The sequence below is a fragment of the Anneissia japonica genome, unplaced genomic scaffold (genome assembly GCF_011630105.1).
Source record: "Anneissia japonica isolate Jap-2015-1 unplaced genomic scaffold, ASM1163010v1 scaffold1483_len710385_cov172, whole genome shotgun sequence".
In the NCBI taxonomy this organism is placed as follows: Eukaryota; Metazoa; Echinodermata; class Crinoidea; order Comatulida; family Comatulidae; genus Anneissia; species Anneissia japonica.
In genome coordinates this window covers 128,632-144,958 of record NW_022732828.1, presented here as the reverse complement: position 1 = coordinate 144,958, position 16,327 = coordinate 128,632, and the positions used below count along the sequence as shown (strand labels likewise).

Sequence of the window (16,327 nt, the reverse complement as noted above, 5' to 3'; positions counted from 1 at the left end):
CGTTAGAATACCGCACTTTCGGCGGTAAAGAACAATTAAAACCTCATAAAAAAGGCAACTAATCCGTTTACCCATAATTGAATCCAAGGACACCAGTGTTAAACACTCAGTACTTATCCTTAATAATGTGTTAATCCAATTAATATAGTGAGATAACGTATTAAACGTTAGTTTAAGGAGGGCTGGTCGGCCTAACCAACTCAGCCTCCACTGGGACTCGAACCTGGATCGTTCGTATACATGGCGAACGTCATAACACTTGACCATATAGAGCCTATTGTGGTGATTCAAGCGCCAGGTAGAATTCTTTTGTGTACTAAGTGACAATAAATAAATAAGAATATTGTATCTTGAAAACCGAAAGGTCCACTGATTAATCTCAGATAAGAAAGTATAATACATACTCCAAGTATTGAAATACACGCCATTGTATCTTGTATCTGTAAGATATGCCCTCCGTGTATTATTCAACCGTGCTATATGTTGTAGGCCTTGAAATACTTGTATATAAAGTGATTTAAAGACATATGGGATAGACCCACAAACAGCCTGCGAAATAATGCAATGAATAATTATAATGAAACGTAATAAAAAGTAAGCCTGAAGACAGAAAGAAACAAACTCAGCCTTCACCCGGACTAGCCCGGGACCCGGTTTGCATACATGGTACAGCCTCCGGACATGGTCACTATAGCCACTCGACCACGAAGGCATTTTGTGGTGATTCAAGCGCCAGGTACGTAAGAATAGTACCAATGTCGAGTAGTGAAACGAGCATTGAATGTCGCAGTGCAATTTACTATCAGATGGGCCGCGGATCGGAAAGTCTTTGGATTTGAATCCCGAATGTAGATCAATATAATTTGAGGATGATAAAAATGACCAAATCTGAATAAGGAAATTATAGTGTGGCGACTAATATACAGTATACATTTTACTGCATTAAATTGTTTATGATAGATTTGTAAATTGTAATATTTTTATTATTGGTAGGCTACTGCCGGCCTATTGTATTTTAATGTTTCTGTTACATATAAAATATTAACATTTATAAAAAATATCATCGAAACAAGTACCAATAAAACATAGCAGAATTCTGAAAAAAGGGCCCTTCCACAAGAAAGACAAAAAAAAAAGTATTGAAAACTATGTAAGATATAAACTATGAGCTAAAGCCATGAAAGTGTTTTGGGTGAATACTGTATTACTCCCTCTATAGTTTTCCATTTGTTTGAAACATGCATGCAGCTCAGCAGCTTCCGGATGAGCCATCAACAACACTATTTGGACGGGTAAATAAGAAATGTACGAGATTTCAATATTGGTAGTATTTTTTATACTTTATATTGTCTACTTTTTTGTTATTGCTACCAATTCAGACAGTTTATAATAAATTTCTCAGATTTATTAGGCTAAGCCCTTCGTCAGTGGGTCAACGGCAATTTGTTTACATTTGGTGAGGGGAGGAGAGTCAATTTTGCAGCCGTTTACTGTGTAGTTTGGGTGGATAGAACATTTTGCCTAGGCCTAGCCCTACTCGTCGTCACATTGTCATTGGGCCTAGGCCCTTTTTGTAGTTCAGTTAACCACTCTGACCCGATTTTACGTTATCTTTTAATGTTTTTTATTCAAAGCTTGGCTGTCATGAGGCCAGATTGGTGTTACAATCTGTTGAGTGAGGGACGAGGGTGGAGGGAAGTGGAGTCTAGGAAAGGCAGGCAAGTGCGGTTACTCAGGCCTGGTGGGCTTCAGCCTCAGGTGCCGAAAGAAACTGACCAATTTTGGGCCATTTTAAGCCTGTTGTAATTGTAACATATTCTTTCTAGATATATCTCTGACAAGTCGTAGGGGTATGGGGAGAGGAGGGCATATCCATCTGCTTCCTGCTAGGACCTTCATCAGGGAGATGTAAAAATAAGTGTGAAGGTAGAATTGAGTCAGCCCAACTTTAGAAAATTGATTATTCCAGATATATTTTGATTCCCACAAGATGACTTCTGTTGTTCCCCTCTCCTCGCATGGCCTTGGTGTTCCTTGAGCCTGCTACGGAGATCACGACCTGTTTCACCAATGTAAACCTTTCCGCATTCACATGGTATCCGACAAACTCCTGGCTGGCTATTTGCTGGTGGCTTATCCTTGTGAGTTTGAAAAGGAAATATTGTATTAATGTTCACTCAAAGTTTAGTGAAGTGCATTTTTCCAGAAGTAACATACATTTAAATAAACCCTGAAAGGTTTCAGGTGCATCAGCCAATCTTAACTGAAGCTCTTTTGTGATGCTATGGCATTAGAACTAATACTGTAATTATTGCTGTCTCGTATACGCAGCTAGATGTGTATAAGAGACAGGAAGTATCATAGATAGGACAATCCTGATTACAAATTAATTGTCTATTTGGACGGGTAAATAAGAAATATATGAGATTTCAATATTGGTAGTATTTTTTATACTTTATATTGTCTACTTTTTTGTTATTGCTACCAATTCAGACAGTTTATAATAAATTTCTCAGATTTATTAGGCTAAGCCCTTCGTCAGTGGGTCAACGGCAATTTGTTTACATTTGGTGAGGTGAGGAGAGTCAATTTTGCAGCCAGTTTACTGTGTAGTTTGGGTGGATAGAACATTTTGCCTAGGCCTAGCCCTACTCGTCGTCACATTGTCATTGGGCCTAGGCCCTTTTTGTAGTTCAGTTAACCACTCTGACCCGATTTTACGTTATCTTTTAATGTTTTTTATTCAAAGCTTGGCTGTCATGAGGCCAGATTGGTGTTACAATCTGTTGAGTGAGGGACGAGGGTGGAGGGAAGTGGAGTCTAGGAAAGGCAGGCAAAGTGCGGTTACTCAGGCCTGGTGGGCTTCAGCCTCAGGTGCCGAAAGAAACTGACCAATTTTGGGCCATTTTAAGCCTGTTGTAAATGTAACATATTCTTTCTAGATATACCTCTGACAAGTCGAGGGTGGTATGGGTGGGTGGTATCTGCTTCCCGCCAGGACCTTCATCAGGGAGATGTAAAAATAAGTGTGAAGGTAGAATTGAGTCAGCCCAACTTTAGAAAATTGATTATTCCAGATATATTTTGATTCCCACAAGTCCGGTAGCTCAAAACTTATACAGTATTTGTATCAGAAACATTAATAACAAAGGAAATATTATATAATATATAATTAATGCTTGCGGTACACCACGTAGATAGTTCTGAAAAGAACTGTTGTTGTTGGTTGAGAATATCTCGACGTTTCGGTTGACTTGCTTCAACCGTCTTCAGGAGAATAATATCTGCAGAGATCTCAAATGTAGAATCTCAAAACTTATATGTTTGAGTGATGAGACTTGCTGCCGATTGGTTGAAAACTAAACAAAGGCTGAGCCTACCAATGAAAAGCTATACGAAAGCTAAAATTCACGGTCTGAATAGAAGGGCGGGGCGTGGCTAGAAAGCCAAGACAGTGGCATTGTTCTAGCTGGGGGAAGGAAAGCCAAAAACAATGGCATAGTTCCAGTGTAGAGGGAAAGTTTGGCGGGAAAAAATTTAGTTTAGGTCCGGTTAAACATGGACAACCAAATATCGCTGATGATAAATCCAATATCTTGATGTACTGTATCGTGTTTGTGAATTTCTATAGCTTCTCTGGTCCGTCTGGAATGCCAAGATGGTACAGTGGCTATCAGTTCAGATTTATCCCAACATACACGATGGGGTGTGTGGGAGTGCATGACTATAGATGACTTTTGTTGTTCCCCTCTCCTGGCATGGCCTTGGTGTTCCTTGAGCCTGGTACGGAGATCACGACCTGTTTCACCAATGTAAACCTTTCCGCATTCGCATGGTATCCGACAAACTCCTGGCCGGCTATTTGCTGGTGGCTTATCCTTGTGAGTTTGAAAAGGAAATATTGTATTAATGTTCACTCAAAGTTTAGTGAAGTGCATTTTTTCAGAAGTAACATACATTTAAATAAACCCTGAAAGGTTTCAGAGGTGCATCAGCCAATCTTAACTGAAGCTCTTTTGTGATGCTTTGGCATTAGAACTAATACTGTAAGTAATTAGAATAGTTGCGTATTTGACACTATGTGGAAATTATTGTGTGAAGTTTAGATTAATGCAAGAAAAAAATTCCTGAGGCCCTGCAAGACCTGAAGGGAATTTTTGATTGCATTAATTTAGCCTAAGTATAATAATTTGTACATAGTGTAAAAGGACTATTCTTTTTGCTTTATAAATCAATTGCCATCTTTTAATAATCAAAGTGTTGTAGTACTCATCAGTTGCTATAGTGATATGATCAGTATATCTGTGCGTGTACAGTACTATGTTTAGCCGTGCATGAGGATTGTACAGTAGCTGCGATACTTTTTGATATATATTTTGATAGACATTCCATCAAAACTTTTTCGAGCATTTGAGAGAATACAGTTATCACAATTTTGGTGTCAGTGCAGACAGGAAAAATCGTGTGATGATTTCATCTGGGCTTGCGGATCGATCTACGTTAGGCATACTGCTTACATTTAAATTTGTTCCTTGCATCTTTGAAATAGGTCTAGATAAGCCTCAAATATTCCTATTAAATGTTCAGTTTCTTCAGTTTATTAGGGTGCATTGATTCAAGGAATTCCTTAATTTTTCATATATTAATTTTGAAGTGACTTTCTTCGGGTTCTAATATACCTTGTATTACAAATGTCATTTTTTCAATTACCATCTTTGCCCTCGCTTTCTGTAGGTGTAAAAACACTAGCCTAGAATTCAGGGTGGTGTGCGATATGGCACTTGAATTGGCTTTTTCCACACAAATCTAAAAAAGATCAAGCAAATTGTGCACTAATGAAAGATTAGTGCACATCTGGGGATAGGAAAAGAACATTGGGAGTTGCAGTGATGATGTCATGATTGACTTACTGTAGTAATTATTTTTATCATTATTATTGCTTTTCATGCATAGATCTGGTGATCAGGAGTTTCTGACAGCAGGATCAGTATCCATATGAACACAACCTTATGCAGCTATGCAGGAACCAACCAAAGAAGAGAACCCAGAGAGAAATGAGGGCACAGCCAATGCTATCAGCAGACGATCAATGTTCTGCTCAGATCCTTTCATGACAGTCAAAGTGAACCTAGTTCTCGCTTGCTTGACTATACTAGCAGGGTTTTTAAGGATTGTTGGAATTGAAAACCCTAGAGGTGTAGTGTAAGATACCAGTTTTACTTTCAATCAATCAAACAAAAATATTTATATATTTTTTGTGAACATGCCACTGTTGAGGACGGTGTACAGTACAAAAGAAAGGAGTGATTTATTAGCAATTACACAGCTGATAAGATTTTTTTTTTTTTTGATTTTTTTTTTTATTCATATTTCCAACAAAACATAATACATCAAATCCACATTACGTAACAAGACGAAAAAAAAAACAACACGCAAATGTCACTTCACCCAGCAGGACACATAGTAACAGAGCGTCAATAACCTGCGGCAGGGGAAAAAATAGACTTCCACCCATGCCGACCCGTCCGTTAAGTAACTTAACTGGATGAGTCAACAGAACGTCTTAAACGAAATCATTCTAGTCAATTAGGACACATTAATGTAGCAATCCACACCCTTATCACAGCTGATAAGATGACAGTAATGACTTGTAAGCAATATCATCACTGTCTTCTTTCATAATTCAAAGATGGTTCATCCATATTAATGTTAAACATTGTTGGAAAGTATGGAATAAGGTTAGAAGGTTAAAAAAATATACATTATACTGCCCTGGGAAGACAGTAAAACTGATATAATCTTAGTTATTACATCCATAATTTTTTACAGATTTGATGAAGTTCACTTTGGTCAATTCACAAGCCTTTACATCAATCGTATCTTCTTTTTCGATGTCCATCCACCATTGGGAAAGCTGCTGCTTGCACTGTCTGCCTACTTGTCTGGTTTCCAAGGCAATTTTCTGTTTGATAAAATTGGTGAAGGTAATTCATCTTAAAAATGTTTTCATAATTAGTTGATAATATAATAACAAATATTGATAATATACCATAGGTTGGCTTGGTTTATATGTATAGGAATCAGATTTTTTCCTAAAACAACTGCTGATAGTTCATTATTAATATTCACCATTTCACTGAGAATATTGTGTAGGGACAGACCAAATTAAATAAAGCATTTTGCTTAAATTAGTTGGAAAGATCAACATGCATAAGTAAATATACAGTCAATCTAGGTAAAAGGCTGTTAACCAGGGCAGTGGTGGTGCCAGCGCGGGGGCATTTGCATACAAGCGTTGACCCCTGTCATCCAACACCACGATGACATCGAATCAGAAATAATAATTTGCTATCCAAGTAATGATATTTTGATTGCCAATCCCTAATATTGTGTTACAATTCGGGCCATCCTTGGCCATACTAAGCCATAAAAACTCTCCCTGTGAACCCTATCAGGGGTTTTTATTCCGGGACCCTGACCAAGGCTCTAGTTGGCCCCTTGATTCGGACCCCGCAGTCGAATATGTTGTGTCCCCTGTTGGACATGTTGGACCCTCTGTCGGAAAATTTCTGGAGCCGCTGCTGAACCAGGGATCCCTCTAAACGACAATGTGACAGCATTGATTTCTCAGATGTGTATATTTACAAGGGAATAGGTTGAGCATCAGTAAATTTTACTCAAGATGAGATTGGGTCTCCACTACCTTGCACTGTAAACGGAAAAGACTACCGGTTACAGATATACAATACTTTACTTTATTTGGATAGAACAGTTGAATTGTATGTCATTTATTTTGTAAACTCTTTACTTAATATTATAGTATTGAAATAAGAAATTGTATTATTTTAGAAATTGTAATTATAATTCATGTCTGAAATTTAAAAATTCAAAAATGAATTTTATAAATGATTCTTATTTATCTTTCTCAGAATTCCCTCCAACTATTCCTCTGTGGTACCTTCGATTGCTTCCTGCTATCTTTGGAAGCCTATTAGTGCCTGCTGTGTACCAGTTAGTCTTGGCAATTGGGTTTTCACATGGGGCTGCTACGTTGGCTGGCTTTTTAGTTTTATTTGGTAAGTATCCCTACAAATAACTAACATTTTCAAAGGCATGGTTTTATCATTTTATTGTGCTGTAGATTAAATCACAAAAGTTACATTTTATGTTTTCAAATAAAATTTACATTACTGTTATATTCCTGTATGTGTGTGTAAGTCTGCATTATGTATGTGACCCCCTTACACATAAGCCAACATTTGTTACTCATTGGAATCAAATCTTTTTGTGTCAAATATTTTTTTTTTCTGCTGTGAAATAAAATTAATTTTTCTGTTTTTTTTTTTTAGAGAACTCTTTGATAATACAGTCACGTTTTATGTTCATCGACTCAATGCTGCTGTTCTTCAGTGTTCTGTCAGTCTTGTCGCTGCTGATGTTCAAGCAGCAGAAACACAGGTAAAAACTAGAGTGCAGCTTATACCTAAAACCAAAAGGTCCACTGATTAATCTCAGATACGATAGTATAATACCATGGAGGTATAAAAATAGATACATACTCCAAGTATCGAAATGCACGCCATCGTGTCGGGATTCAATATTTCGACATTAATTATGTCATCATCAGGAATCATAGGTTATACCTTGGTTGTTAAATTTCATTTGTGTGAGTTCTAGAATCATATGTATATTTCTTACAAGTAACACCAAGTAAATCAAAATAAATTAATCTTTAAAATTTGCAAACAGTGTTATGGCACAATGTTAACCTAGTCCACATATTAAGTACCCTGAGCATCTTACATTAGATGGATATGTGCGCTATGTAAAACTACACTATTATTATTATTATTATTATTATTATTATTATTATTATTATTATTATTATTATTGTTGTTGTTATTGTTATTATTGTTATTATTATTATTATTATTATTATTCTACTTTTAAGGTCACACATTCAGTTCTTGAACAGTGGTCTTATAGTGCTTGTCTTAGATCCCTTTGAGTTATGGGCACAGTGTCTAAAAAATATAGAAAATGTATAGAATTTACTTACTTTTTACAGGCCATTCTCATTAGCATGGTTGTTTTGGCTTACCTGTACTGGTGTTTCAATGGTTTGTTGTATGAGGTAATGTAATTTTTGTCTGATTATTTATATATTTTATGGTGTTTTTTTATGATTTAATATTTTTGTTTCTATAATTTTTATACCAATCAGTTTTTAATCAATATTAGTATTAGATAACAGCTTATTAAATTAATCCCACCATTTGATTTTGTCAAAACATTTTACAATTGACATATTGGTAATACATAATTAACTTATGATGTACACAAATTTTGACTTTATAATTCATTACTAAAATTAGTATTTTTTGTTTCAGTGTTAAATACAATGGGATCTTCACAGTGCTTATTGTGATGGCATCTGTCTGCCTGGATCTTTGGAGGCTAATTGCCGATAGATCAGTGGAGTTGGTAAGAATGACCATCAATCTATTTCAAGGGTAATAATAATAATTGGCACAGAAGAGGATTAAGTAAGTAAGTAATAATAATAATAGTGGTCGAATTATAGAGCGCATATCATAGAGACCTCTATGCGTTTAACATATATAATAATACAAAAAGAGTAATACTTAACTAATCCTACTCCTTCAAACTAAGCGTGGTTTGACCGTTGGCTCCGAGGAGTTCATCCGCCTTTGTTCAGCTATTTTTCTTATTGCTGCTGGGTGACCATTCACCCTCCCACCCAAAGGCCGCTAAATTCGTAGATGGGGCTGCCAGTTGATCGCCAGCAATTTGAGTGGATGCATTTCACCGTCATACCCAGGACATCTTAACTACAACTAAAACAAATCTTAACTACCTAAATCTAACTTAAACTGAAGGTAAAACAATCCAATGCTGCGGACACCATCCCGGTATTTCTAAATAAAGGTTTCGGGTTAAACTTAAAAGAATTATGTATTAAAGAGAAATGTTTTCAAACTAGACTTGAATAATTCCACAGAACTGGGTCAACAAGGCAACCTAAAACATATTTACGCTCTGCCGACAGAAAAAAAAAATCTCCTTTAGTTGACAATGAATGGTTGTTTATTTTTCATTATTTTTTTAGAGGCAGCTACTTTACCAATTTTCTTGCCATGTAGGGTTGTTAATCGTCTTGCCTGTAATTATTTACATCAGTATTTTCTTTGTGCATCTAACTGTATTAAACCGCAGTGGACCTCATGATGACTGGATGACCAGTGCCTTTCAAGCCAGCCTACAGGTAATATTACCAGAAGGGATGGGTTACCCTGGTGCAACTAACATTGTGCAATTAATTCAGATCTGCTTAACAATTATCTTACTAATTAAGGCAAGACATTTTTATACTTTGTTTAGTGAACCCACCAACTGCAAAAAATTATGATTTCAAATAAAAATTTAATTTATTTTTTGGCCAATTAGCACACCCGCCACCATGAAAAATTTAAATTTTCAGAAAAAAAAATGTTCCTTTATATTTATTGTGCCCGCCGCCGACTTGAAATCTCCAAAAATAAGATATGTATATTTCTTCCTAATTATATAAATTTAAAGCATTTAACCATCTCATTACTACAATGTTTACTGTCAACAATAACATTTTATTTTTATTTTCTCCTCTATCTCGATGTTTTCGGCAAAACTCTTTGCTAAATGAAAAACCAAAATTCTAGTTTATTTTTGTCCGCCTTCATCTGGCGATCTTTAAAAAAATAAGTTTGCGAAACAAAGTATAATAAAAGTCTCGCCTAATGGAAATTATGCAGAAGAATATAGTGTTAAACATAATAACTTATTTGGTTATTTACTGCAATGCTTGCTTAGGAAAATATTATCATTTACAAATACAGTATCCACATTTTTGAAGAGATTTAACATATTTCTTTCCCTACTCTTATGCCCAATGAAGAAATTTAATTTTAGTCCTCAAGTTTACAACAATATAATAATTTTCTTTTCATTCATGTTTATATTACCCCAACCTTACTATTCAATGTTACAGGTTGCTTCTATAGCATTTTCCTATCAGTTATAGAGTGCCTTTTTTCTACGTCGTAGTTAGGTCCACATGCTAAAGTGTTACTGCCATATTGTCACTGTAGCAGGCAACCCCACTAGGTACCCATTTATACGCTTGTTTGGAGGGAAGCAATGCAGACATATGTGTCTTACTCAAGGACACAAGATTTTTTTTTACTTCTTGGATTAAGACCTAATATTAACATCATGAATAAGAATTATCCTCAGAGGAATTACTATATATAATGCCATGAACTGTTAACCCAATACAAAGTCAAATCCGGCCTAAGGCTAATACATAGCATGCAATCACAGCCCATTAAACAAGCTACGTCTATAAATGTCATGTTTTATTTCCATAATAGGGTGGTTTGTCATCCATTACCAAAGGCCAGCCTTTGGGGATCGCATTCGGTTCACAAATTACTTTACGACCCACACATGGTCGAACATGCTGGCTTCATTCCCATGCACATACGTACCCAATGCGCTACCCTGATGGGCGTGGCAGCAGTGCTCAGCAACAGGTCACTTGCTACTCATTTAAGGATGTCAACAATTGGTGGCTTGTTAAAGACCCGCAGAGGTAACAAGATCAAATAATATTTTGATTGTTTAATAGTATTATTTCTGTTTTTTTTAATAATTAAATAATAGTGACCATTGATGTCTGTGGAATAATTAGTAAAATGAAACATGATTGTAACATTAATTAAATTTATTATCTAATATTAACTACTTAAAATATGTACAGGAACAGCAATTTAGGATTGAAGACAGTTATTTTTCTATTATCATGACAACAAAGTTATATTAACCATAACAATAACAACAACAACAATAATAATGACAAAATACATGCTGCCAATTTTATATAGTAATTCATATTTTTCTTATTAAAATTATTGGTTTTATTATTATCATTCTTTTTATAATATTATTATTATTGTTTTAGCACCAGTCTGATTGTAGACTCCAAGCCACGTGTCATCAAGCATGGGGATGTTATTCAATTAGTGCACGGCATCTCTGGCAGAACACTGAATAGGTGAGAAAAAAAACCGGATTATTGATCAGTATCGCAAACTTGTTAGCTTTTTTTTTCGTTTACTTACGATGTCTTCCTGTTTGTATTTTAGTCATGATGTTGCTGCCCCTATGTCGCCTTATTGTATGGAGGTATCATGTTATGTTTATTACAATATCTCCCACCCTGCTCAAAATCTTTGGAAAGTGGTAAGTTGTGAATTATTATCATAATTTCAATAACTATCACCATCATTGTGTATTACTGTGTATAACCCCAATGCTGAGTATATCTAAATATTGTTCACAATACTTTATATATTTGAACCTAAAAATGTCTTTCTATTGTAATAGTATTAATAAAATAAATATAATAATAAAGTTATAATCTGTATAATCTTCTTTTAATTAAAAAAGAACTTGCTTGTTTTCATTTGTTTGTGATATTTCTCTAGGATATTGTGAATCGTGAAACAGAGGGCAGTATTTGGAAGACCATTAAATCCCACATTAGACTTGTTCATATGAATACGTCATGTGCTATCAAGGTATTTGTTACTAAAGGTTAATTTGTTTTTGAAATGTATTTGTGGTGAGCTATTGCAAATAAGCGTAAAGGATGATATTCAATATACAAATATCTTACTTTGTATATCTACATAAGTTGAAAACATTTTTTTTTGTCAATCGACATAGTGTTCCTATATTATTGCATATTTTCTCAAATTGCCAGGTAATCAATTTTATGATTTTTGTATTAAAAAAGATATTGTTTTAATTTGTTTCTTTAGTAATAATAACTCATTTGATTGAATTTTTTGTTAAAGATTTTACCACTGGTAGTTTTTCATAACTTTTTGACACAAAAATATTCTAGAATGAACTTACTTTAGCTGGTGATTTTTATTTTAGATAAGTGGTTCTCAACTGCCTGATTGGGGGTTTAATCAATTTGAGGTTGCAGCAGATAAGGTTGTAAGCCAAGAAGCAACAATATGGAATGTTGAAGAACATAAATACACAAGATGTAAGTGTCTACTTCGTGACTAGTTACCTTGATGAATCAACTAGTGCAATGTTCTATGTTCTATATCTATAAGTTACACTGGCTTCCCATTAATTCATGAAAATAAAGTATAAAATTCTTCCACTGACATTTAAGGAACTGTGAATCCAACAGCCCACTTACCTACCTGATCTACTTCCTAAATATGTCTCTTTACCCTCCCTTCGTTCTTCTGACCTTACTTTGCTCATTGTTTCTAAAGTTAACACCAAATCATATGTCCAAAATTATATTTATTTTCAGCTGCCACTCTTCGGAACTACCTCCCTAAACATATTATAATTATCATATATTTATTAGGTTTCCTTTACCTGAAAAAAATTAAATGAAATGAGTGCAGTGTATATGATCAATATGCATTACATAATCAGCCTTTTTACCGAACCCTCTGAGATCAAACTCAAAACAAACGTTTGGAAGTTACCGGATATTCCACCTTAGTTGCCATTTTTAAGACCAAACTCAAAACGAGGATATTTGACGAATTTTTGGTGATGAGGATATCCAAACAAGCATTTGTCATAGTAGAATGTAAAACATTTTTAATTTGTCTCATTGAACATGGGCGGATCCAGAATTTTTCAAATGGGGGAAGGGCATTTGTATTCTTTTTTTTTCTTATTTCAATACATAATATTAATATGCACTGACATTTTAAAAAATAGTGTTAAAACAGCGTTTTGACACTTGACACTGTTCTGCTGACTTTCGTTCCAATAGATGTTTGAACGTAATTAATTCACTGTGAAGAATATGTCGTTTCATGGGCTTAATTCAATGTGAAAAGTAGTTATATTACAGTAGTCGGATAACTTACAATAAAACGGCACATGAATTTATGTTATGTTGTTGTTGTTGTGGTTGTTGATGTTGTACTCGTCTTCCCCGACGGAGGGCTAGGCTTCCCCGATGAGGGGACTATAGCTCCTCAGCCCCCCCACCCCCGGTGCCACCACTGGTTACTTATAAATTACCTTAGTTAACTTCATCATTGACTACAACTTCATTATATATTGTGTTTAAATTAATAAATCCAGAAATTCTGAGTGAATAAGATTTTAAATTAAATAATAAATAATTAAAATAATTAATTTTTGGCTATATGCCCTATTTCAATTTGAACATTGGAAAGTTTGGCCTGGTCCCTGTGACTACAAAAAGTGAAACTTGCTAGATTTACTGGGGATTTTTTAATGCATAATTGAATTTTAGTTTTTTTCACATGGTAAGTTTAAACCAGTATCAAGATATAAATTATAGTAGGCACACATAAGAACAATTAAAATGTGATTTTAAAAATGTATTTATGCTTTCAAACAGTATACAAAGAGGTAGAAGGTGAAGATGTTGAAGTTGGACCAGAGGAAGGTTATGGTATTCCAGACAAGGAATTGAGCATGTGGGAAAAGTTCATGGAGTTACAGGTATAAAGCAGTAGGAGCAAAAAATGTAGATTAATATACAGTATTTACTGTACACTCAAATTTAATTTCATTTTGTATCATGGTGCCCCCTGCTTTTTCACAACCCATCGAGTAATATGATAATTTTTCGGGAATTCTGTGACTGGTTTTCAAAATCCATCCATTTTATTTCCCTGACAAAAACATTTTTGAATTCATTGTTGCTATCATCAGTGGAAGATGCTTGCAGCCAACATGGATGTCATTAAAGAACATGAATACAGCTCAGTGCCTCTTGAGTGGCTCTTAATGGAAAGGGGTGCAGCCTACTGGATGGACAGCCAATCAAATGTAAGCATGTTTTTTTTAATTTTAAAATGGGTGAAATCCAGCTCAGCAGTATAATTATCAATTGTTTGAATAGCATTTTTTCATACATCTTTACAATTTTTAATCACGGCCATCTCTAATATTTTCTCCTGATGTCTGAACTACTGCTAAGAGGAGGTAGACCAACATAGTGCCACTGATGCGGTGATAGTCAGTATGTCTGCACTGGGAGTTTATATATTTTTTTATTAACAAATACCGTAAAACCTTGAATTGAAGCCCAATGGGCTTAATCTTGAGAAGAAGCCCATCTTGAATTGAAGGCCCTCTTTAGTTTCCAAAATTAGCCTTTCGAAAAAGCTTTTTTCGAGATAGTTACAGTACATACACTATACATTAATTTTAAAAAACAAAATAAATTAAAAACATGCTTGGTTTATACAGTAGTTTAGATGATTTAATGCCAGTTAATACACTCCATGATACACATTCCCAAAATTCACAGTCATTCGTTTTGAAAAGAAGCCCCCCCTGTTTACTTTGCAAAAGTAGCCTTCACAAGAAGCCCATCCAAAATTCGCATAAAAAAGAAGCCCAGGGCTTCAATTCAAGGGTTTAACGGTATGTTGTACTAACAATTACAACCTTAGTAACTCTGTAAGTGATTATCGTTTTTTGGCTTTTTGTTTCAGGCTCAAATTTATTTCCTTGGAAATGCTGTGACTTGGTGGACATCTACCATAACTATCCCTATTTTTGCCACCATTATGCTTGTACTTGTCATTAGATGGAGAAGACAATGCAAAGATCTTAACAACGGTATGGTATATCTAGCAATTTATATAATATATTAACACTCAGACATTTTAGCAAATTTTAACACTTTTCCGAAGCTCGTTGAGAGTGTGTAATGTGTATGTGAACACTACAAGAACTACAAACATGTTAGCTTTACAATGGTACCAAACATTTTATTCTAATCACAATCGGTGACCCGTAACAGTAAAATGAAAATGACTCACTTTTTTAGATTTACGCAATTTTGCACAACGAAGCTGAGATAATAGCGATTTCGTGAAAGTAAATCAATACCGCACAACGCTAATGTAAACAAACAAATAGCGAAATACTTACGGTCCCGACTGAATGTAGAGTTCAAATTGTCAGTACATGTTGGTAATTACCCCATCTATCGGATTCCGTACAAAAACCTGAAACACGGAGATCTCCGTGTTTGGCGGTCGAGCGTTGCGTTAGCAAACACGGAGACCTCCGTGTTTGGCGGCCAGAGTGTTAATGAAATGGATTTATCGCCTAATTTAGTATCACTTTTACTGTATATAATACTTATATAATCATGGTCTACAATACAAGAAGAAGGATAGTGTGGAAATGTCTGCCTGTATGTATTCATTATTTCTACTGTGCATAATACACAGAGAGAGGATGTCTGATCTGTACAAGCAAAAATAAGTAGACATTCCTGTTACTTGTCATAGGAAGTACCCAGTACTGGATACAATCTAGTTGTAAGAAAATTACGCTTTATTCCAACATTATGTTTACAGTTCCTTAAAGGATCGTAAAAAAATTTATAAGTTGAATACACTATTGTTACATCATACTTTGCATGATACACTGTGTATAATGTGCCCGTAGAGATTGTTTGAACTCTATAGGAAGAATATTATACCATCCCTTTTATGTCACATGATTTACACACACCTGGATAGTTGTAGGAAATAATGTTAAGTACTTTCTAACTTCACAATTAAGTAAACATAATTGCAATATCATGTTTACAGTTTTATGAAGAATAGTACAGTACAAAATACTGTATATTACTGATATCGAATACACTATCCCAAATCATAATTGCATAATACACTGTACATAAAAGGACATCCATAGAGAAGAATCTGAAGAATAATAACCATCCCAAATCTGTCACATGATGTTAATGACTCTGTATTTTATATAGAAATGATAATAATAATAATGACATAGGTATAGTAGCACGTTTCAAGAGATGAAAAAACTAATGCAAATAAAGTGAGACCATCAATATCAGGACCACCAAGGGCCCCGGTCGCATGTAGCAACAAAGGCTCTGCTGGAAAAAAAAATATCAGTATATTTACTATTGTGGTAGATTAATCTATGTGGTATAATTATGTAGGCCTAATATTTCTTTGTAGGCCTACCTTCTGAGCAAAAAATTAAAAACGCAGGTATATGGGAACCACTAAATGCCCTAGTGGAGTCCAGACGAAGGTCCTTGAAAAAAAATAAATAGCAAATTCTGTTCCCTCTTACATCATTTTTAATGGTATTTTAACGATATATATTTTTATATATATATATATAAGTTAAATCAATCTGCATACAACGTTGTTTTGTCCTTTAAGAACTCATCAGTACAGCATAACAAACAAGC

The 16,327-nt window shown here is 34.8% G+C and overlaps 1 protein-coding gene across 1 annotated transcript in view; it reads left to right on the top strand.

The window, feature by feature from the left end:
- Positions 1–2,392: 2,392 nt before the first annotated feature.
- The window catches only part of LOC117115821 (protein O-mannosyl-transferase 1-like), a 21,934-nt gene continuing 7,999 nt past the window's right edge, over positions 2,393–16,327 (top strand). Inside the window, exons 1-16 of the mRNA XM_033259772.1 lie at positions 2,393–2,409; positions 4,957–5,202; positions 5,830–5,984; positions 6,930–7,076; positions 7,350–7,458; positions 8,069–8,134; positions 8,391–8,484; positions 9,131–9,286; positions 10,431–10,651; positions 11,021–11,113; positions 11,205–11,301; positions 11,547–11,639; positions 12,004–12,118; positions 13,478–13,581; positions 13,795–13,911; positions 14,583–14,709. Coding sequence (XP_033115663.1) covers positions 5,018–5,202; positions 5,830–5,984; positions 6,930–7,076; positions 7,350–7,458; positions 8,069–8,134; positions 8,391–8,484; positions 9,131–9,286; positions 10,431–10,651; positions 11,021–11,113; positions 11,205–11,301; positions 11,547–11,639; positions 12,004–12,118; positions 13,478–13,581; positions 13,795–13,911; positions 14,583–14,709 — 1,879 coding nt within the window. The 5' untranslated portion in view covers positions 2,393–2,409; positions 4,957–5,017. The remainder of the gene's footprint in view (positions 2,410–4,956; positions 5,203–5,829; positions 5,985–6,929; positions 7,077–7,349; positions 7,459–8,068; positions 8,135–8,390; positions 8,485–9,130; positions 9,287–10,430; positions 10,652–11,020; positions 11,114–11,204; positions 11,302–11,546; positions 11,640–12,003; positions 12,119–13,477; positions 13,582–13,794; positions 13,912–14,582; positions 14,710–16,327) is intronic.